This window comes from Mastigoproctus giganteus, chromosome 13 (assembly GCF_048544385.1).
Source record: "Mastigoproctus giganteus isolate SK-2022 chromosome 13, ASM4854438v1, whole genome shotgun sequence".
In the NCBI taxonomy this organism is placed as follows: Eukaryota; Metazoa; Arthropoda; class Arachnida; order Uropygi; family Thelyphonidae; genus Mastigoproctus; species Mastigoproctus giganteus.
In genome coordinates, this window is record NC_143587.1 from 148,156,312 (window position 1) to 148,179,329 (window position 23,018).

A 23,018-nucleotide genomic window follows, 5' to 3' on the forward strand; every position below is an offset into this window, starting at 1 on the left:
ATGTAGGTATGATGCTCTAAGCAAACTTGGCATCCCATTCATGTAAGCAATATCTGCTTGGTTGCTAGCAGGCATCCTCTTATAGGACTCCATGGTGGGTGAGGTACCTGGGACAACAGAAACATTTCTTTACTCTTGTGAGTAATTTAAATTTCTCTTCTTCTGGGAGCCCCCAATAAAGCTCCTACCTAACTAATTAAATGTGAATGCATTATATCTGCCAAAAAAGCCAGAACTGAGAATATGCCATCAGTGACACCACTTTTTCTCATTATCCATTCCACCAAAGAGCTGGAAATTGGGGAACTGTCACCCTTCTTCATCTAGAAAGAATAAGAAGGGTTGACAGGAACTCCAAAATCTGTGAAGACTATGCTATGTGGAGATCTTTAAGTTGAAGCTTCATGTTCCAGATATGCTCAACAAATTTTGAAAGCCATGTTGATGTGGGGGGATATCTAGTATCATAACCCACCATAAAATTATGAACTCTTCATGCAGTGTCATATCAGTGTAGGATCTTCTTTATGTCTCTGAAGAAAAGAGCTGCTCTGAATTCTAAGATCAAAATGTAACAGCTGTCAAGTAAATATCAATGTGCAAGGATGCAAACTCCATTCCTACTCAAGTTCTCATCTTTAGATTCAACTTGCAACAGCCTCCAACTTCCATCAAAGCAAGCTGCTTAAACTGCCCAGTAAGGATTTACATTCCAAAACTGCTGAGGTGTTTTAAGTGCCAAAAATATAGGCACTCATGAACACTGAATTATTTTGGCAAATAATTCAGTGTCTGAATTAAAATGTTTTTAGCAGGAACATAAATGCAATCTGAAATTAAGAGCATCAGGCAGTATAATTTTAACATTTAAAAATACAATTAAAAAAAGATTAAGCCATAAATAATGCCTAAATTATATTTAGAAAAGAAGCATGTCCAGTGCTTGCTATTGATTGATAATCCAATGAATGTGTATATCATCTTATGGGGATAGAATTCATTTTTGCTAGCAGAGAGAAGGAGGTGAATATCCCTCTGTATAAGGCAATGGTAAGGCCATGCCTTGAATTCTGCGTACAGGTCTGGAGTCCTCATTTTAGGAAGGATGTAGATTTACTTGAGCGTGTACAGAGAAGGGCAACAAGATTGGTGAGGGGAATGAAGGGATCCTCTTACCAGGAGAGGCTTAAGTTCTGCAAATTGCAGCAGCTGGAGACTAGGCACCTTCGAGGTGATCTGATTGAGGTATATAAGGCCTTGAATGGGTTGGTACGCCGAATTCTGATGAGATTTTTCCACTTGTTCAGATTACGAACCTAAGTAGACATAAATTGAAATTGAGGAAGGACAGATGTAGAATAGATGTGCGAAAATTTGCCTTTAGCCAGCGGGTGGTTAATTGCTGGAACAAACTTCCATCTGTCATTGTGGAAGTTGATAGGTTAAATAAATTTAAGGAGGAACTGGACAAATATTTAGAGGGGAATGTTTTGTTTTTTTTTTGGCTGGTGCTGCATAAGCTCATACACTTGCTTTCTTGCATCACATGCCACTATTACTACTACTATTTACATTTTAAGTGATGACACTACTGCCTCAATATATTGTTTGAAAATAAAATAAGTCAGTGCTATGCTAAAAATGTGATCATAGTGCCAGCCAAAGAACAAAATTTGAAAATATTTATTACAAAAATACCAGTATATATAATGTTGAGTATTTTTGGGTAGTTTGTTAGTTTAAATGTTATAATGTTTGATTTGTTTTTCAAAATATTTTTGATTTCAATTCTTTTTTTTTGCATAATAGTGGCTTAATCAAGTTAAGCCATGTTGTTTCTTAAACTCAGTACCATTGTACATTTTGCAATTCGGTATTCTCAAAACAATTAAATTAATTTATTTTTTTGCAGTGTAATTAGTTTTAACTAGTTATGTTACAGGTTGTTGAAACACATCTATTGTACTAGATCATTATAAGTTCAGCTTTATACTGATCACTAATATTGAAAATTCTTTCTCATAAATTTATATGTTAATAAAAAGAAAAAAAAAATTAATTACTTCCATCTTTTGTTTTCCTTAAACAGGCTTTTGTATGTGGCTATTGATTCCAGTGATGAAAACAAGGGTCCTGTTCAAAATAATCATCCCATAGTAGCAGTTTTCTTCATTGTTTATATCATCATCATTGCATTCTTTATGGTCAATATTTTTGTAGGTTTTGTCATTGTCACATTTCAAAATGAAGGTGAACAAGAATTTAAAAATTGTGAATTGGACAAAAACCAGGTAAGGATTTTTGTGAAAAGTTTGTTCATTGCTTATTTCTTTGGCATTTATTTTGAAAATGCGAGATGCTCATAATTTCTTTTATTTATTTTTATTATTTTTTTCATGAACAAACAGAATATATTAGAACTGTAGCATTCTAGTGTGGGCAAAAGATTTTTGTTGATGCTGGACTTGAAGCTAGGTTTTTCCAAAGAAAAGAAATACAAAAGATAATTGAGGATGGAGAAAAAATTGGTTACCATTAAACCATCTGAATTGATTTTCTTTGTTCCTAAGAAAACCAATTCAGATGGTTTAATGCAATCTGATTCACAGAGTTGGAGACTTTAATGCTCTTTTATTATCAGTAGCAATTGTAAACAAAATAAATTAGCAAAATCAACAAATATCAGCACTGAACACAACACATCCAAAAAAAAGGTGATATGAGTGACTTAAGCAAGTTATGGCAATTGAAAATGCACAGCAGTAATTGTCATTCATTTTCATATGCTACTATAGCAGATGAAGAAGTGATACCAGAGGGACAATAGTGTCCCCATATTAAGCCAGAAAACATAACACAGAGTTTGCATTATTTTCTCAAACTATTTCAATACCTGCATTGAAATAGTATGCCTCTTATTTAATGATATAGGGATTACATTATATACATAATGAAAGTAACACTTTTATTTGGCAGTTTTTCTTGTACACCTCTTGGCTGCTCATTTTGATTTGATACATTTATTCACCATTCAAGGTATTTGATATAAGCCAAATAGCTTGGAAACTGGTCACAACAAAGCTTTTGAGATTTTAATGAATAATGAATTTGTCTTCTTGGTGATGTTATTCAATTATAAATTATGATGTTATCTTAGTATCTCTAGGTTGATTTATGCATAAACATAGTCATTTCTAAATGAGTATTAACCAAGTTCTGTCACTAAGGCTGGTGGCATCTTAGTGCCACCCAGGCAGTTAAAACAGAAAAACACAATGCAAAGTACCATTATTTTCTAAAATCAATGAAATTACAATGGGATATGCCTCTATCCATTGTCTTACATTTCAGAAAACTTAAGCCAACAAAAGTTCTGCTGACTTTTTCTCGCAGATTTTTTTTTAGCATGGCTAAGAAGAAGAATAAAAACCATTCTTTAAAAATTTGTGATCAAATAATGCAATTCTCAAAAGGTAATGGAATGTATCATTCACCAAAGAACTAAGGCTATAAAGTAATAGTGTGTATTCTTCGGTTGGTTTGCTGCAGACTGACAACTCGGCCATGAACAGAACAGTGAAATCAAATGGAAATTTTTAGACTGAAAGTGATTCTGCAAGTAGCAATTGATTACAAATTGACTTGTTTGGAATTTTTAACTTCGTTGTGAAACAGAAAAAATCCTCTGAACGAAACAGAATCTAGAGATGAACATGACTAATGGTTATGAGTAGGATTATCTAGTAATTTTTAATGTAAGTGTACTTTGAGGTTTGGATTCGTGTATTTTATATTGCATAATATGAAACGTATTAATTGTCCCTGGATTAGGATTTTGTCATTTCAACAGTTGAATAATTGATAATTTTACATGAAACAAAAATAAAATTATAGATCTTTTGTCCACTGTTTCATGGCATGGTATTAGCACTACTGATATTAGGATGCCCTGGAAAAGTCAGAGCACTAAAAATTACTTAGCCCTGGTGATTATAGATGTGTTTCAGAAATTTCCCAATTTTACTTCTTCAGAGTGTGTTTTGTTCTGATTTTTTTTCACCTCGGAATTCGTTTTGTCCCAATTTTCATCCCCAAAAAGCTGGTTGCCTTAAGTACAGGAGAAGTATAGCCAGAGAATTAGATTTTTTTTTTTTTTCCAATCTTGGTAGAAACCAAAAATGTTAAATGAAGGAAGACATTATCTTAATATTCCTAACCATCACCTGGACCTGTAGTTGGGAAAAAAAAAAATTAGACTGCTTTTTCAAAGATAAACTCATGAGTACATGATAGCCATTCAGTTTTTAATTTTTCTCATAACTAATCACCATATAATGATTAAATAATCTTTATTTCATTTTTGAATATCTTATTTTAGAAAATAATATATCCTTTGTGTTTACACTAAATTACTCTATAATACATAATAAAAACATGAAAGTCATTTAATTGACTATCATGTTTTTATTATATTTGAAAGATGTATTTTTTTTTCCATATGTTTTTTTTTTTTTAAGAAAGATCACAAAAGACAGTTGTTTTTAATTCTTCTGTTTTTAGTTTAAACTTTAAAAACTGACTTATTGTAAGAAGAAATAAGCATGTTGCTCAAACCCACAAGCACAGTGAGTGGTCACATTTTTTTCAAGCTGCCAAAAAGGTTGTTTCTTATAAACGATTAGATTACCAATTAAGTAGTTTAAGTAGTAATAGTTTTGAAATTTTATTGAATTAAATCGGAATCATGACTCTGACCAGAGCAGCAAAGCAAAAGGCTCAAGCTAATGGGAGTACTGTGGTTCAGGGGAGAACTGAGGGGGGCAGTTGCCCTCTGAATCACAGTCTTTTAAAATGCACTGTTTGCTTGATGTTTGCGGAGCAGTCGGGTACGGGACATGATACGGCCAAGAGGGATGTCTTTGTGTGTGCACGATGTAAGGAGTGCAAGGAAATCAGGCGACAACTCAGCGTTGTTATGGGCCTTTATGAGAGCTTGAAGGACAGGGTGGATGCCCTCGAAGGAAATAAATTGAGGGGCCCATCAAGCTCTCAGCTGCCCATATCAATGCCAGAGCTTGCACTTGGTCATCAGGCAACACAGAGGCAGCCCCCTAGGCAGAATGCGCTGGTCCCACAGGAACTAGTAGTTGTTGGTGACTCTATTGTCAGGGAAACGGGGAACATGCTTTGTAAAAAGGATAGGTGGAATAGGACCAGGGTATGTCTGCCAGGGGCAAAGGTTGATGACGTTGTAGAGCGGATATCATCTTTTAAGGGCACAAAAGGTGATATAGTTGTACACGTTGGCACTAATGATATTAAGAGTAGGAGACCGGCGGAATTACTTAGCAAGTACAGGTCACTGTTGAAAAAAAGCCGTGAATTAGGGTTGAATTTGAAAGTGTCTGCAATTCTGCCCAGACACGATAGGAGGGAGTATATGATGAGAGCCTTGTCGATCAATTCGGCACTGGAGGGATTGTGCAAGGCTCAAGGGGTAGAATTTTTTTCAGCCTGGACTGTACTTGTTAACAGGAGAGATTGCTTCTACAGGGATGGGATACACTTAAATAGAAAGGGTGCAAGAATTTTTGCTGATGCTGTCGAGGCAGTGTTAGGTGGGTCGGAAAACTGCTAGTTGGGGGGGATACAAGGACTAATAGATTAACAGTAGCCACTGTCAGAGGTGGAAGTGATTCTTGCACTGCTTCTACTGAAATGAGCAGAAGCCTGAAAAACAAGATGCAGGATATTTCAGAGACTGCTGGGAGTCATAGCGGTACAAGTAAACACATGGGTTGTGTTAGGGTAGCTAAGAATAGAAACAGGTGCATGTATACCTGCGTGTACACCAATGCTAGGAGTTTGGTAAATAAATTTGATGAATTTTAGGTATTGCTCAAAACATCAAACGCAGATATTGTTGGAATATCAGAGACGTGGTGTCACACAGATATAAGTAATGCGGAACTGGAATTTGGGGAATACAATGTGTATAGAAAGGATAGACAGGACAGGAGGGGAGGAGGGGTTATGCTATTAATTAAGAAACACATAAAGTCCAAGGAAGTGAAGCCAGTCGACATCGATGGACAGGGCAGTGTCGAGTCAGTTTGGTGTGACATAAACATAGGGAAATCAAAATTGAGAGTAGGAGTGTGCTATAGGCCTAATGACTCTGATGAGTATAATAAGATATAGTACAGGGAAATAGAGTGGGCCAGTAAATCAGAGAGTCTTATAATGCGGGATTTTAAATTCCCAGATATTGACTGGAATTTGTGAGTTGGTCACTCGCACACTAGCAAGGCTTTTGTGGATTTATTGGATGATTGTTTTCTACATCAGCATGTTCGTGAGGCAACAAGAGGGAGCAATACTCTTGATCTGATTATCAGTAGTGATTCTTCATGCATTAAGAATCTGCAGATAAATGAACCACTAGGTGGCAGTGATCACAGTGTGTTGAAGTGGGATTTACTCAAGGAGGTAACTACCATCAGAGGTAAAGGGAAGGGTTTTTGTTTTCGTAAAGGCGACTATGATGGTCTGAGACAGTATTTAAATTCTATACAGTGGGACCAACTGATGATGTTACCAACAGCAAACTCAAAATGGGAAGCATTCAAGGAACTAATCTTGGAGGCTACCAGGCTTTACATACCAACTAAGAAATATTGTTCAAGGTTTAGGCCTAAATGGTTGTCAGATGAACTAATGAGACATGTGGCAGAGAAGAAAAATGCATGGGATACATACAAATTAATGGGTGACATGGAAGCCTATGATAGATATAAGTTGGTCTGTAACCAAGTCACAAAGGAGATTAGGCAGGCAAAGGCAGACTACGAAAAATCCTTGGCAAAGGATGCAAAGAAAAACAGAAAAGAGTTCTTTACATATTTAAATTCAAGAAGGAAAGGGATGAATCAGATTGGTCCACTGGATATTGATGGTTCAACAGTTGAGGATCCTGCTCAGGTGGCTAACAATCTAAACGAGTATTTTGCATCTACATTCATGCATGAGGAGTTATTCAGGAAGGAGAATGATGTAGGTAAAGTAAACATTGGCAGTGAGCTGGATGATTTTGTAATAACTGAGAGGAAAGTGGAGGAGAGATTGTTGAGGATAAACATAAAAAAGGCACCTGGGGTGGATGGGATCTATCCAGTTATATTAAAGGAGGCAGCAAAGGAAGTAAGCAAACCCCTAGCCATAATTATGAGAGCTTCTTTGGACTCAGGAGAGGTACCCATAGACTGGAGATGTGCAAATGTAACTCCAATTCACAAAGGAGGATCAAAGGCTGACACAAGTAATTATAGACCTGTTAGTTTAACTTCTGTTCCAGGTAAATTAATGGAGGCACTGGTTAAAGAAGCACTGCAGGATCATCTAGACAAGAATTCAGTTATAGCTCAGACGCAGCATGGTTTTGTTAAGGGCAGGTCTTGCCTGACCAATTTGATTGGATACTATGATGCAGTCACAAAAGAACTGGATGCAGGGAATAACTTTGATATTATGTATTTGGATCTTAGAAAGGCTTTTGATACTGTTGCACATGGAAGACTGCTGCACAAATTGGAGCAGTGTGGCATTGGAGGCAAATTGCTGCTATGGATAAGGGGATGGTTGAGTGGCAGAAGACAGAGAGTGGTAATCAATGGACACTGCTCAACATGGACTAATGTTATTAGTGGAGTTCCTCAGGGTTCAGTGTTGGGTCCGTTGTTGTTTTCGGTGTTTATGAATGATATTGATGAGGGGATATCAAGTTTAATGTCCAAGTTTGCAGATGATACAAAGGTTGGCAGGGTTGTTAAGGACACTACTGACACTATGCTGCTGCAACAGGATCTGGAAAGGTTAAACATATGGGCTGAGAGGTGGCAAATGAAGTTAAGATTGACAAATGTAAAGTACTACATATGGGAAACAGTAACCCCGAGCAACGTATCAACTCTGCAGTACTACACTGACAGTGGTGGAGAATGAAAAGGACCTGGGGGTAATTGTGCAGGCAGATATGAAGTTCTCTGATCAGTGCAGACGAGCTGCAAGAGTAGCTCATGGTGTCTTGTCAATGATATACAGGAATTTTTCTAGCAGGGATAAGGAGGTGATTATTCCCTTGTATAAGGCAATGGTTAGGCCACATCTTGAGTACTGTATACAGGTCTGGAGGCCTCATTTCAAGAAGGATGTAAAGCTGCTGTAACGGGTACCGAGAAGGGCAACAAGATTGGTGAATGGAACAAAGGGTTGCTCTTACGAAGAAAGGCTTAAGTTTTGCAAATTACAAAGTCTGGAGACTAGGCACCGGCGAGGTGATCTGATAGAGGTGTATAAGGCTTTGAATGGTTTGAGCATGCTCAATGCCAATGGGATTCTTCATCTTGCTCAGAATAATCACCTCAGAGGGCATAAATTCAAATTGAGGAAGGACGGATGTCGGATAGATGTGCGGAAATTTGCCTTTGGCCAGCGGGTGGTTGGTTGGTGGAACCGACTTCCATCACTTGTTGTTGAAGTTGATAGCCTAAACAAATTTAAAGCTCAACTGGACAGGTATTTCGAACGTACGGAGGGGTGAAATGGGAGTGGTGTGTGTTTTTTTTTTTTTTTTTTTGGCTGATGCTGAATAAACTTGCTTTCTTGCATCATATGCCTCTACTAATGCTAATGCTAAGTATGGAATTTTGTCTTGCTTGTAAAACTTTATAAACTGGATAAGATAATCAGGTAAAGAAGATCACTGGCTGATTAAATAGAAAATTACTGACTCACCAGGTTAGACATAATCACATAGGAATTAAATGACATCTGTACCTGCCAGCTGCTCTTGCAGATAGATCAGTGCATATAAGCACTACCCTCCCACACTGCATGGCAAAGGCTCAGGTTTGAATCCTACTAATGATGCACAGGGTTTTTATGGGCTTTTCTTGGTCACAAGTGAGGGTTGCTTGGTTTTTTTCTTCTAGAAATTAATTTACAATGGAAAATTTACCTTTTTAATTTGTTTTGCTCTTGTCTACATTTCACTGTTGTAACAGTTTTTCTCCATTTTTTTCGCAAAAAATTAATAAAACTTGGCTTTTCCATTAAATTTGGCATTTAAAAAAAAAATCTCAATTTCCAGCATTCATTTTCATTAATGAATTGGTCATAAGGTGTATTGGTATATTATTTAAACATTGTTGGTGAGAATACACAGAGAGGGAAAGAAGAGATAGGGATGATCCTGAAAAATATGCCATTTTTGATTGCAATAATCAAATGCAATAATCAATAATAATACAGATGGCAATAATCAGAGTGATTATAAGATATGTCCCAATGTAATGAATTTTCCTAAAAAAAAATCATATCAAAAGCAGCTTATACTCATTGCTATAATTTGAAGATGACTGTAAAAATTACATTAGACATCTTTTTTCGCAACCAGAAAGTATGTGAGACTCCTATAAAAATCTGTCTGGCATTTTGACTTAATAATGGTTCTGTTATGGTAGGCCTAAAAACTGAAGAAGCAATGATATTAAAAGATGAGATTGAGCACTGCAGTGATAGTCTTTCCTTGTTATCTCATTAATTTGTGTGCTGAAAAAGGTTGCTGCAGGCTTTCTGGAATTTTAATGATTTTTTGATGAAACTTTACTTTAAATCTATATTTCATTTTAGCACTTTTTTCTGTAGAAAACAGTGCTAAAATATAGATTTAAACAGTGCCATTTGATGTGCGCAACTGAAGTAAACAAGAATTTTAAGTGCGTGCGTGCGTGCAGAAATGATCGGCATCTTTGGGTAAATATTTAAGATTTACTGATAAGACTGGTAGAACAGTGGCAAACTCTGACACGTATATTTAAAGAATAGGCTACAAGTGATGAGGAAAGCCATATTACCACTTTTCAGAGTTACAAAATTGAAAGGTACAACAAATGATAAATATTGAGTGCAATTGCAATTTAACATTCTGATTGTTACAGTATAGTATAATGTATATCTCCAACTTGATAGCGTAAGGTATAATGTAAAACTAGGTAGCGTAATACGTATCATTGCATTTGATAATCTATTAGCTTAGTGTAGTATTTTCAATTAATCAATTAAATTTATTAATCTTATTTAATTTTCATTGTTAATCAATTAAATTGTATTTAAATTAAAATCATGTCCCAGACTAGAGTAGCAAAGCAGAAAGCACAAAGTAGTGGGAGTGCTGTGGCTCAGGAGAGAACCAAAGGGGGCAATTCTCCAACACATCACAGCCTAAAAAAAATGTGAAATTTGTGAAATTTTTACAGAGCTTTCTGGAACAGGACATGAACCAGGTAAGGAGGATGTCTTTGTGTATGCTAGGTGCAGAGAGAGAATAAATTAAGTACCAACTCAGCATTCTGATGGGGGTTAATGAGAGTTTGAAGAGTAGGATAAATGCCTTTGCAGGAATTAAAATTGGGGGAGGTGGCCCATCAATCTGTCAGCTGCCCAACTCAAGACCAGAGTTCACTCTTGTGCATCAGACAACACAGCTGCAATCTTCAAGGCAGAATGTGCTGGTTCCACAAGAAACTAGTTATTATCGATGGCTCTATTGTCAGGGAAATGGGAAATGTTGTGAAATGGGATCAGGGTATGCCTGCTAGGAACAAAAGTAGATGATGACGTAGAGCAGATATCATCTTTTAAAGGCCAAAAAAGTGATATTGTTTTACATATTGGCACTAATGATATTAAGAGTAAGAAATCTGAGGATTTACTTAACAAGTACAGGGTAGTGTTGGCAAAAAGTCACGAGCTAGGAATAAATTTGATAGTGTCTGCAATTCTGCCCAGACATGATATGAGGGAGTATATGTTGAGAGCCTTGTTAATTAATTCGGACCTGGAGAGAATGCACAAAGCTAATGCGGTAGAAATTTTCTCAGCATGGTCTGTGCTTGTTAACGGGAAGACTTTTTACAGGGATGGAATACACTTGAATAGAAGGGGTGCAAGAATATTTTCTGATGCTGTCAAGGCAGCAATAGGTGATTCGAAGAAATTAAAACAAATTAATAGCTTCTCTAGAGCTGCAAGCAGAGGCAAAAGTGATTCTGGCATTTCTACTATTGGTACATGCAGCAGCCTGGAAAGCAAAGTGACTGGGATTTTTGGCCCTGCTGTGTCATAATGGAACAAATGAATACATGGACTGTATTAGAGTAAATAAGAGTAAGAACACATACATGTACATTTGGATGTACGCTAATGCTATGAGGATTGTAAATAAATTTGATGAATTTGAAGTACTTATTAAGTCATTGAATGTAGGAATAGTATTAGTATTAGAAATGGCCACATGGTGCAAGGAAGCCCATGGCTTATGCTGCACCAGCCAAAAAAAATAAATAAATAATAATAATGAACTATAAAGTATTTAAGGGCAAAGGCCTTGCTACAAGGTAGAATGACTAATATGTAGGTTAGTGCAAATGCATCGTTTTAACATAGCTATCTACCAAAGTAGTTAAATTAATTAATTAAATTGGCATCATTTTGGTTATATCTCATATTGTGACTGCCTTCATAACGAGTTGCCATGGTATTGTACTACCTCGAATAAATAACACTTCACCAGTAGAGAAGACTATTGTTATTTATTCTCAGTGAAAAATGATGTATTTGCACTAACCTACATATTAATCATTCTACCTCATAGCATGAGGCCTTTGCCTTTAATACTTTATAGTCTATATCACTACGCACCATCAGGCATCCCTCATATTGTGAAGTTATACTTCATAACTGGGTTGTCACTATTGCAACACCAGGGTACCTGCCCACCCACCGAAGAGAAGCCAACAAGCTTTGAAACAGTGCCGTCTGGGTGGTGGCATCCACTGAGAATAAATAAGAATAGTCTTCTCCACTGGTGAAGTGTTATTTATTCGAGGTAGTACAATACCATGGCAACTTGTTGTGAAGGCAGTCACAATATGAGATATAACCAAGATGATGCCAATTTAATTAATTAATTTAACTACTTTGGTAGATAGCTATGTTAAAATGATGCATTTGCACTAACCTACATAATAATAATGAAATAAAATAAAGTAACAAAAGAAAATAATAATAATAAGAAGAAGAAGAAGAAGAAAAAAAAAATTAATAAGAGAAAAGGAAATAGACAACCACTGAGTTTTCTTCCTCCCATAGGTAATTATCCAGCTGACTTTTGAATTTCGCCAAACTGGCAGCCTCTACCGCTCATGTAGGTAACTTATTCCAGTAATTTATAACTCTGGCTAAAATAAAACTTCCTGCAATCCAGTCTAAACATCTCCCCTCGTAACTTGAAATTATGGCCCCTTGTTCTGGAATCATTTATACCGTGAAAATTTCATCCTCTTTCATTTTGCTTATGCCTCTCACAGCCTTAAATGCCTCAATCGAGTCTCCTCGAGGTGCCTAGTTTCCAAGCTCTGCAATCCACATATTCTCTTTTGCCGATCTCACCAGGAGAATTAGACCCATTTTTAGACCCTTTCAAGAAGTTCAATGTATTTCTTTAGGTATGGTCTCCATACTTGAACACAGTATTCCAAGTGTGGTCTGACAATAGCCTTATATATAATGGGATTATGATGCCCTTATCTCTACTAGCAATTGTTCGATAAATCATCGATAGAACCCATGGGCCTTCCTTGCAACCTTCTACAATGCTCGGAGAACTTCATGTCTGACCGTATTGTAACACCCAAGTCCTTTTCCTCCACAACTGTCTTTAGTTCAACTCTGCCAAGTGTATAAGTTATTTTGGGGTTACTGTTCCCCAGGTGCAATACCTTACACTTTGCTGGATTAAAGCATAGCTGCCATTTTTCTGACCATCCCTGAAGTCTATCTAGGTCACTCTGAAGAAGCTCTTCTTGGCGGTGATCATTAGTCACTCTACCAATCTTTACATCATCTGCAAATTTAAACATCACACCCTCTATCCATTCATTGATGTCATTTATGAAAATCATAAACAACAGTGGCCCTAATACTGATCCTTGGGGAACCCCACTTCTTACATCAACCCAATCAATTTATCACAACCCTCTGCTTCATGCCCTGAAGCCATTCAGCTATCTATTTAAGGATTTTTCCTGTGATTTCCAACCTGTTCCGGCTTATAAAGTAACTGCTCATGTGGGACTGAGTCAAATGCTTTGCTGAAATCCAAATAAACAATGTCGAAATTATTCCCAAAGTCCAGGTCCTGAGTGACCCTGTCAAAATAGCTAACCTGATTAGTTAAACATGATTTTTCCTTTACAAAACCATGCTTAATATCCTTCAGAATTCCATTTATATCTAAATGATCCTGAATTGCACCCATGATCATTGTCTCTATGATTTTCCCTACTACTGAAGTTAGACTAACCAGCTAGTAATTTCCCACTTCACTCTTAGAACCGCCCTTATGTATTGGAGACACATTGGCACTTTTCCAAGGGCGTCTCCGTAGCCAGGTGGGAAGGAGCAGCACTGCGTAGCACACGCTTCTTGATTAGACCGGGGTTCGAGCCCGTCACCACCAAATACGGAGGATGCGGAAAGGTCAAGGGAATGACCACCGCATATTCCCGGAGCAATATGGCCTTAGTTGCTAATGCTCCTAAAAACCAAATAACAAACAAACAAACACTTTTCCAATCCAACGGAATCACTCCTGAGTCCAGTGATTCTCTCATAATTAGCCTTAATGGTTTAATCCATTCACTTGCCACCTCCCTTAAGATTATAGGGTATATGCCATCAACCCCAGGAGCCTTACTGGCCTTTAGGCTAGAAAGTTTTTTCATTAAATTAACATGTGAAATTTCAACTTCATTCCCATCATCTCTCATTGACGTAAAGGGTTTTTCTTCTGTAAATATCAATGCAAAATAACTGTTAAGTTCATCTGCAACTCATTTGGGGTATCTGATACTATCCAACATCAATTACATAAGGGTCCAATCTGGTTTGGCCTTCTAAAGTTTTCAAAAATATATATATGTGAAGAATTCCTTATCCCCCCCCTCCCTTGCTCTCTGCCAGTGATTTCTCATAATCTGCCTTTGTCAGCCTAACCTTTTCTGTGGCACTATTTTGTAACTGTTATAGGCTTCAGTACTTTTTATTGCTCTAACTTTTCCATGCCGTCTTTTTTGGCTCAAGTGAATAGTGGAGATGTGGTGTCACTGTTGTCATTATCAAATTCACCATCACATAAGTGATGCTGAATTTGAATATGGGAAGTAGAACATATACAGAAAGGACAGAAGAGATAGAGGGTTATGCTCTTAGTTAAGAAGAATTTAAATATATGGCAGTGCACCCACTGCAATGTTGAGTCAGTTTGTTATGATATAAGGAATGCAAAAATGGAATTTTGGGAGTACAATGTGTACAGGAAGGATAAACAGGATAGGAAGGGTGGAGGGATTTTGCTATTAGTTTAGAAACACATAAAATCCAAGGAAGTACAGCCAGTCAACATAGGTGGACACAGCAGTGTTGAGTCAGTTTGATTTGACGTAAGCACTGGGAAAGTAAAATTGAGAATAGGAGTGCATTATAGGCCATATAATATAGCTGTTTTAAATTTTATAGCTGTTTGGTATACTCATAATGACCATGATGAGTATACCAAACAGCTATACAGGAAAATAAAGTAGTACAGCAAATCAGAATGTCTGATAATGTCTCATAAGAATTTAACTTTCCAGATGTTGGCTGGAATTTATGGTTTGGTCACACACACAACCAAGGTGTTTGTGGATATCACGGATGACTGTTTTCTACAGCAGCAGCAGAAGCATGTTAAAGAGGCAACAAGAGGAAGCAGTACTCTTGGTCTCGTTATCAGCAGTGATTCTTCATGCATTAAGAAGAATCTGCAGGTAAAAGACCCACTGGGCAGCATTGATTACACTAATGTGGAATTTAATTAAAGACAACTGCTGTCAAGGGTAAAGGGAAAGGTATTTTTCTTTTTTAAGGGTGACTGCAGAAGTCTCAGACAGTTTTTAAATTATGTGCAGTGGGGCTAACTGATGATGATACCAATAGCAAATTCTAAATGGGAAGTATTCAGAGAAGTAATCATAGAAGCTACTATGCTTTTTATACCAACAAAGAAATACTGTTCAATTCTTAGGCATAAAAGGATGTCAGATGAACTATTGAGAAACAAACATAGCAGGGAAAAAAAGTGCATGGAATGCATTTAAATTACCAGGCGATACACATGCCTATAGTCGATATAAATTAGTCTCCAATCATGTCACAAAGGAGATTAGGCAAGCTAAGGCAGATTATGAAAAGTCTCTGGCAAAGAATGCAAAGTAAAACAGCAAAGACTTCTACGCTTATACAAACAATGGAACGAGGGGTAGAACTACTACTTTGCGGAAATGATCTCATCCAACATGCATAATCTTGTAACCATATCCCTCAAATAGATTCAGCAGTAACTTAAGATGAAATTCTAATCACAAATTATTACTATATGAAGCCTTGGCTATTGAATGGTTCCAGCAAAATTCACCATATTAGCATTAGCAAAGGTACATGATGCGAGAAAGGAAGCTTATATAGCATCAGCCAAAAAAAAAAAAAAAAAACCCTTATTTCATCCATCCACTCACTCCAAATGTTTGTCAAGTTCTGCCTTTAATCTATTTAAGCTATCAACTTCTACAACGACAGATGGAAGTTTGTTCCAGCAATCAACCACCTGCTGGCTAAAGGCAAACTTCCACACATCTATAATAGAACCGTCTTTCCTCAATTTGAATTTATGCCCTCTCAGGCGATTATTCTGAGAAAGAGGAAGAATCCTATCTGCATTGAGAATGCTCAAGCCATTCAAGCCTATATACACCTCACCTCGCAGGTTCCTAGTCTCCAGACACTGTAATTTGCAAAACTTAAGTCTTTCTTTGTAAGAGCAACCCTTTGTTCCATTCACTAATCTTGTTGCCCTTCTCTGTACACGTTCCAACAGCTCTACATCCTTCTTAAAATGAGGCCTCCAGACCTGTATACAGTACCCAAGGTGTGGTCTGACCATTGCCTTATACAAGGGGATAATCACCTCCTTATCCCTTATAGAAAAATTCCTGTATATCATTGACAAGACACCATGAGCTACTCTTGCAGACTATCTGCACTGCTCAGAAAACTTCATATCTGCCTGCACAATTACCTGAAAACGATCCTTTTCATTCTCACCACTGTCAGTGGTATAGAATGAAAAGTGGTACCCCAGAGTTGATACGTTACTCTGGGATTACTGCTTCCCATATGTAGTACTTTACATTTGCCAATATTAAACTTCATTTGCCACCTCTCAGCCCATCTGCTCAACTTTTCTAGATCCTGTTGCAGCAGTGTACTGTCATTAACAACCCTGCCAACCTTCATATCATCTGCAAACTTGGACATTAAGCCTGATATACCATCATCAATATCATTTATAAATACAGAAAACAACAATGGACCCAACACTGAAACCTGAGGGACTCTAATAACATTAGTCTATGAAGAGCAGTGTCCATTGATTACCACTCTCTGTCTTGTCCCACTCAACCATCCCTTTATCCATAGCAGCAATTTGCCTCCAATGCCACACTGCTCCAATTTGTGCAGCAGTCTTCCATGGGCAACAGTATCAAAGGCTTTTCTAAGATCCAAATATATGATATCAAAGTTATTCTTTGCATCCGGTTCCTTTGTGACTACATCATAGTATCCAATCAAATTAGTCAGACAAGACTTCCCCTTAACAAACCCATGCTGTGTCTGAGTTAGAACTGAAGTCTTGTCTAGATGATCCTGCAACGCTTCTTTAACCAGTGCCTCCATTAATTTCCCTGGAACAGAAGTTAAACTAACAGGTCTATAATTACTTGTGTCTCCCTTTGATCCTCCTTTGTGGATTGGGGTCACATTTGCACATCTCCAGTCCAGGGGTACCCCTTAGTCTAGAGAAGCTCTCATAATTATGGCTAAGGGTTTGCTTACTTCCTTTGCCACCTCCTTTAATATAACTGGATAGATTCCATGCCTTTCTTGTTTTTATCTTCAACAATTTCTCCTCCACTTTACTCTCAGTTATTACAAGATTATCTAGCTTACTGCCAGAGTTGAATACACCTCTGGCATTCCCCTTCCTGAATAATTCCTCATGTGTGAATGTCGATGCAAAATATTCATTTAGTTTGTTAGCTACCTGAGCAGGATCATCAACAGTTGAACCATCGATATCAAGTGGATCAATCTGATTCACCGCCTTCCTTCTAGAGTTTACATAAGTAAAGAACTCTTTGCTGTTTTTCTTTGCATCCTTTGCCGAAGATTTCTCGTAATCTGCCTTTGCCTGCCTAACCTCCTTCGTAACTTGGTTACAGACCAGCTTATATCTGTCACATGTTACTTTATATGTAGCCCATGCATTTTTCTTCTCTGCCACATGTCTAATTAGTTCATCTGACATCCATTTAGGCCTAAATCTTGAACAATATTTCTTTGTTGGTGTGAAAAGCCTTGTAGCTTCCAAGATTAATTCTTTGAATGCTTCCCATTTTGAATTTGCTGTTGGTAACATCATCAGTTGGTCCCACTGTATAGAATTTAAATACTGTCTCAGACCATCGTAGTCGCCTTTACATTAAACATTATCAGTTGGTTCCACCGTATAGAATTTAAATACTGTCTCTTATGAGATTCTTAATACGAAATGACTAGGGAGCCAGACATGTTCAAAGCCGCTAAGTTTATTTTCTTATTTATTGATTTGAAATTATTGTTTTTCTAAAACTTTTGATTTAAATTTAGTAGTATAGTATTATTTTGTGATTTTTTGATTATTCTGGTGTATTTATTCTTTACTCGGCCTTGTAATTGCATAAAAGGGTATCATATCCACATGTTACAAGTTGCAGCTCCACGAGAAGTTTTTTAGCCATATTTAGCCACTTTATTGACCAATTGATACATCAAATTATTTTCTATAAGTAGCTGATAGACCTAGTAGGATCGTTAGTTTATTCTGAATCGAGACAGCAAGATTTGGAAGTTAATTAATACTTAAGTGTCCGTAGATTTACCGTTCGTAACTTGCGCCATTGTTATACAATACAACGTTATATCCCAAACTAGATAGCATTAGTATAGTATAGTATAGTATATTATATAATATTTTCAATTAATCAGCAAAATCTATTAATTTTGTTAAACTTCGTTGTCAATTAAATTGTACTTTTAAATAATTACATATAATGACTTAGATTACAAACGTAACATAATTAATTAATATCTAACTTGATACGGAAGTTATATGAACGGAACTCATAGATAATATTTGATACTGAAAAATATATATAGCGTTATAACTGTGTTTGGATACAAGTTTAGGGTTATAATTTTGTACTGAAATTGAAATTTTATTGAAATTAAATCGAAATCATGACTTAGACCAGAGCAGCAAAGCAAAAGGCTGAAGCTAATGGGAGTGCTGTGGCTCAGAGAACTGGGGGGGGGGGGGCAGTTGCCCTCTAAATTACAGCCTTTTAAAATGCACTGCTTGCATGATGTTTGTGGAGCAATTGGGTACGTGACATGATATTGCAATGGGGGATGTTTTTGTATGTGCACGATGCAAGGAGGGTAATGAAATCAGGCGACAACTCAGCATTGTTATGGGCCTATATGAGAGCTCGAAGGACAGGGTGGATACCATCAAAGGATCTAAAGTGAGGCGGGCCCATCAAGCTCTCAGCTGCCCACATCAATGCCAGAGCTTACACTTGGTTAACACGCAACACAGCGGCAACCCTCAAGGCAGAATGCGCTGGTCCCACAGGAACTAGTAGTTGTTGGTGACTCTATTGTCAGGGAAATGGGGAACATGCTTTGTAAAAAGGATAGGTGGAACAGGAACAGGTATGTCTGCCAGGGGCAGAGGTTGATGACGTTGTAGAGCGGATATCATTTTTTAAGGGCACAAAAGGTGATATAGTTGTACAAGTTGGCACTAATGATATTAAAAGTAGGAGACTGGCAGAATTACTTAACAAGTACAGGTCACTGTAGGAAAAAAGCCATGAATTAGGGTGTTGAATTTGAAAGTGTCTGCAATTCTGCCCAGACACGATAGGAGGGAGTATATGATGAGAGCCTTGTCGATCAATTCGGCCCTGAAAAGATTGTGCAAGGTTCATGGGGGTAGAATTTTTTTCAGCCTGGTCTGTACTTGTTAACAGAAGGGACTGCTTCTACAGAGGTGGGATACACTTAAATAGAAAGGGTGCAAGAATATTTGCTGATGCTATCGAAACAGTGTTAGGTGGGTTGGAAAACTGCTGTTGCTGAAAGCATCAAAGGCGGATATTGTTGGAATATATCAGAGACTGGTGTGACACACATATAAGGAATGCAAAACTGGAATTTGGGGAGTATAATGTCTACAGAAAGGATAGACAGGATAGGAAGGGAGGAGGGGTTATTCTATTAGTTAAGAAACACATAAAATCCAAGGAAGTGAAGCCAGTCAACATCGCTTTACAGTTCAGTGTCGAGTCAGTTTGGTATGACATAAGCATTGGGAGATCAAAATTGAGAGTAGGAGTGTGCTATAGGCCTAATGACTGTGATGAGTATAATAAAAAACTGTACAGGGAAATAGAGTGGGCCAGTAAATCAGAGAGTCTTATAATGGGGGATTATTTTAATTTCCCAGATATTGACTGGAATTTGTGAGTTGGTCACTCACACACTAGCAACGCTTTTGTGGATTTATTGGATGATTGTTTTCTACATCAGCATGTTCAGGAGGCAACTAGAAGGAGTAATACTCTTGATTTGATTATCAGTAGTGATTCTTCATGCATTAAGAATCTGCAGATAGAGGAACCACTAGGTGGCAGTGATCACAGTGGGATTTACTCAAATAGTGTGCTAAAGTGGGATTTACTCAAATAGGTAACTACCATCAGGGGTAAAGGGAAGGGTTATTGCTTTCGTAAAGGCAACTACGATGGTCTGAGACAGTATTTAAATTCTATACAGTGGGACCAACTGATGATGATACAAACAGCAAATTCAAAATGGGAAGCATTCAAAGAACTTATCTTGGAAGCTTCTAGGCTTTACATACCAACTAAGAAATATTGTTCAAGGTTCAGGCCTAAATGGATGTCAGATGAAATAATGAGACATATGGCAGAGAAGAAAAATGCATGGGATACATATAAATTAACATGTAACACAGAGGCCTATGATAGATATAAGTTGATCTGTAACCAAGTTACAAAGGAGGTTAGGCAGGCGAAGGCAGATTACGAGAAATCTTTGGAGAAGGGATGCAAAGAAAAACAGCAAAGAGTTCTTTACTTATGTAAACTCTAGAAGGAAGGGGATGAATCAGATTTGTTCACTTGATATTGATGGTTCAACTGTTGATGATCCTGCTCAGGTAGCTAACAAACTAAATGAATATTTTGCATCGACATTCACACATGAGGAGTTATTCGGTGAGGGGAATGCCAGAGATGTATTCAACTCTGGCAGTAAGCTGGATAATCTTGTAATAACTGAGAGTAAATTGGAGGAGAAATTGTTGAAGATAAACACAAGAAAGGCACCTGTGGTGGATGGGATCTATCCAGTTATATTAAAGGAGGCAGCAAAGGAAGTAAGTAAACACTTAGCCATAATTATGAGAGCTCCCTTGGACTCAGGGGAGGTACCCATAGACTGGAGATGTTCTAATGTGACCCCAATTCACAATACACTTGCTTTCTTGCATCACATGCCACTACTACAAGTAATTATAGACCTGTGAGTTTAACTTCTGTGCCAAGAAAATTAATGAAGGTACTGGTTAAAGAAGCACTGCAGGATCACCTAGACAAGACTTCAATTATAGCTTGGTTTTGTTAAGGGGAAGTCTTACCTGAACAATTTTATTGGATACTATGACGCAGTCACAAAAGAACTGGATGTAGGGAATAACTTTGATATTATATACTTGGATCTTAGAAAGGCTTTTGATACTGTTGCACATGGAAGACTGCTGCACAAATTGGAGCAGTGTGGCATTAGAGGCAAATTGCTGCTATGGATAAAGGGGTGGTTGAAGGGGAGAAGACAGAGAATGGTAATCAATGGACACTGCTCATCGTGGACTAATGTTATTGGTGGAGTCCCTCAGGGTTCAGTGTTGTGTCCATTATTGTTTTCTGTATTTATAAATAATATTGATGATGATATATCAAGCTTAATGTCCAAGTTTGCAGACGATACGAAGGTTGGCAGGGTTGTCAAGGACACTACTGACACTATGCTGCTGCAACAGGATCTGGAAAGGTTGAGCAGATGGGCTGAGAGGTGGGAAATGAAGTTTAACATTGACAAATGTAAAGTACTACATATGGGAAACAGCAACCCCAGAGCAATCTATCAACTCTGTCGTACTACACTGACAGTGGTAGAGAATGAAAAGGACCTGGGGGTGGTTGTGCAGGCAGATATGAAGTTCTCTGAGCAGTGCAGACGGGCTGCAAGAGTAGCTCATGGTGTATTGTCAATGATATATAGGAATTTTTCTAGCAGGGATAAGGAGGTGATTATTCCCTTGTATAAGGCAATGGTCAGACCACACCTAGAGTACTGTATACAGAATCTGCAGATAGAGGATACATCCTTCTTGAAATGAGGCCTGGAGGCCTCATTTCAAGAAGGATGTAGAGCTGCTGGAATGAGTACAGAGAAGGGAAACAAGAGTAGTGAATGTAACAAAGGGGTGCTCTTACGAAGAAAGGCTTAAGTTTTGCAAATTACAGTGTCTGGAGACTAGGCACCGGCGAGATGATCTGATAGAGGTGTATAAAGCCTTGAACGGTTTGAGCATGCTCAATGCTGATGGGATTCTTCCTCTTGCTCAGAATAATCACCTGAGAGGGCATAAATTCAAATTGAGGAAAGACAGATGTAGGATAGACGTTTGGAAATTTGCCTTTAGCCGGCGGGTGGTTGGTTGGTGGAACAGACTTCCATCCCTTGTCGTGGAAGTTGATAGCCTAAATAAGTTTAAGGCTCAGCTGGACAGGTATTTCGAATGAACAGAGGGGTGAAGTGGAAGTGGTTATTTTTTATTTATTTATTTATTTATTTTATTTTTTTTTTTTATTTTTTATTATTTTTTTTTGGCTGATGCTGCATAAGCTTGCTTTCTTGCATCAAATGCCTCTACTAATGCTAATGCCAATTTCATTAGACTGGAAACATCTCTTTGATATGCTTTCCTAAAAAGAGAACACTTTGTGTCCATCTTCTTTGACATGGAAAAAAAGTGTACAACACAACTTGGAGATTTGCCATTTTAAAAGACCTTTATAACCTCTGTCTAAGGGCTCACCTCTCTGTTTTTATTAAAAATTTCCAAGTTTGATTAGAATCCACCCTTTCCCGGCCCTTCTGCCAAGAGGTGGGGTTACTGCAAGGATATGTCTTAAGTGTTACGCTTTTTGCCATTAAAGTAAACTCAATTACTGAACAACTTCCTCCAACCATAAAAAATGCACTCTGTCTATGACTTCAGCATATTTTCTCAGTCATGCAATATGAGGGTTATTGAGAGGCAACTGCAACAAGCCATTGACTGTCTTTACTCTTGGACCACTGGCAATGGTTTTAGGTTTTCACCAGAGAAGCCCATTTGCTTCCATTTTTGTCACAAACATAATCTCCACCCAGAGCATGATTATGACTTGGATAATGCACCATTGCAGTAGTAGCAAAAACGAAATTCTTGGGACTCATACTTAACAAAAAAGTGACATTTGTCCAACAAATTCATCAGCTATGCACAAAGTGCATGAGAGGGCTTAATATTCTCCTCTCTCTCTCTCTCTTCTACTTCTTGGGGCGCAGACAGATCCACTTTACTCCATCTGTACTGTGCCCCTGTATGCTCAAAATTAGATTAT

The 23,018-nt window shown here is 37.6% G+C and overlaps 1 protein-coding gene across 1 annotated transcript in view; it reads left to right on the top strand.

The window, feature by feature from the left end:
• The window catches only part of LOC150076513 (muscle calcium channel subunit alpha-1-like), a 1,171,392-nt gene that overhangs the window by 720,587 nt on the left and 427,787 nt on the right, over positions 1-23,018 (top strand). Inside the window, exon 26 of the mRNA XM_090387375.1 lies at positions 2,090-2,291. Within this exon, the coding sequence (XP_090243501.1) occupies positions 2,090-2,291 (202 nt within the window). The remainder of the gene's footprint in view (positions 1-2,089; positions 2,292-23,018) is intronic.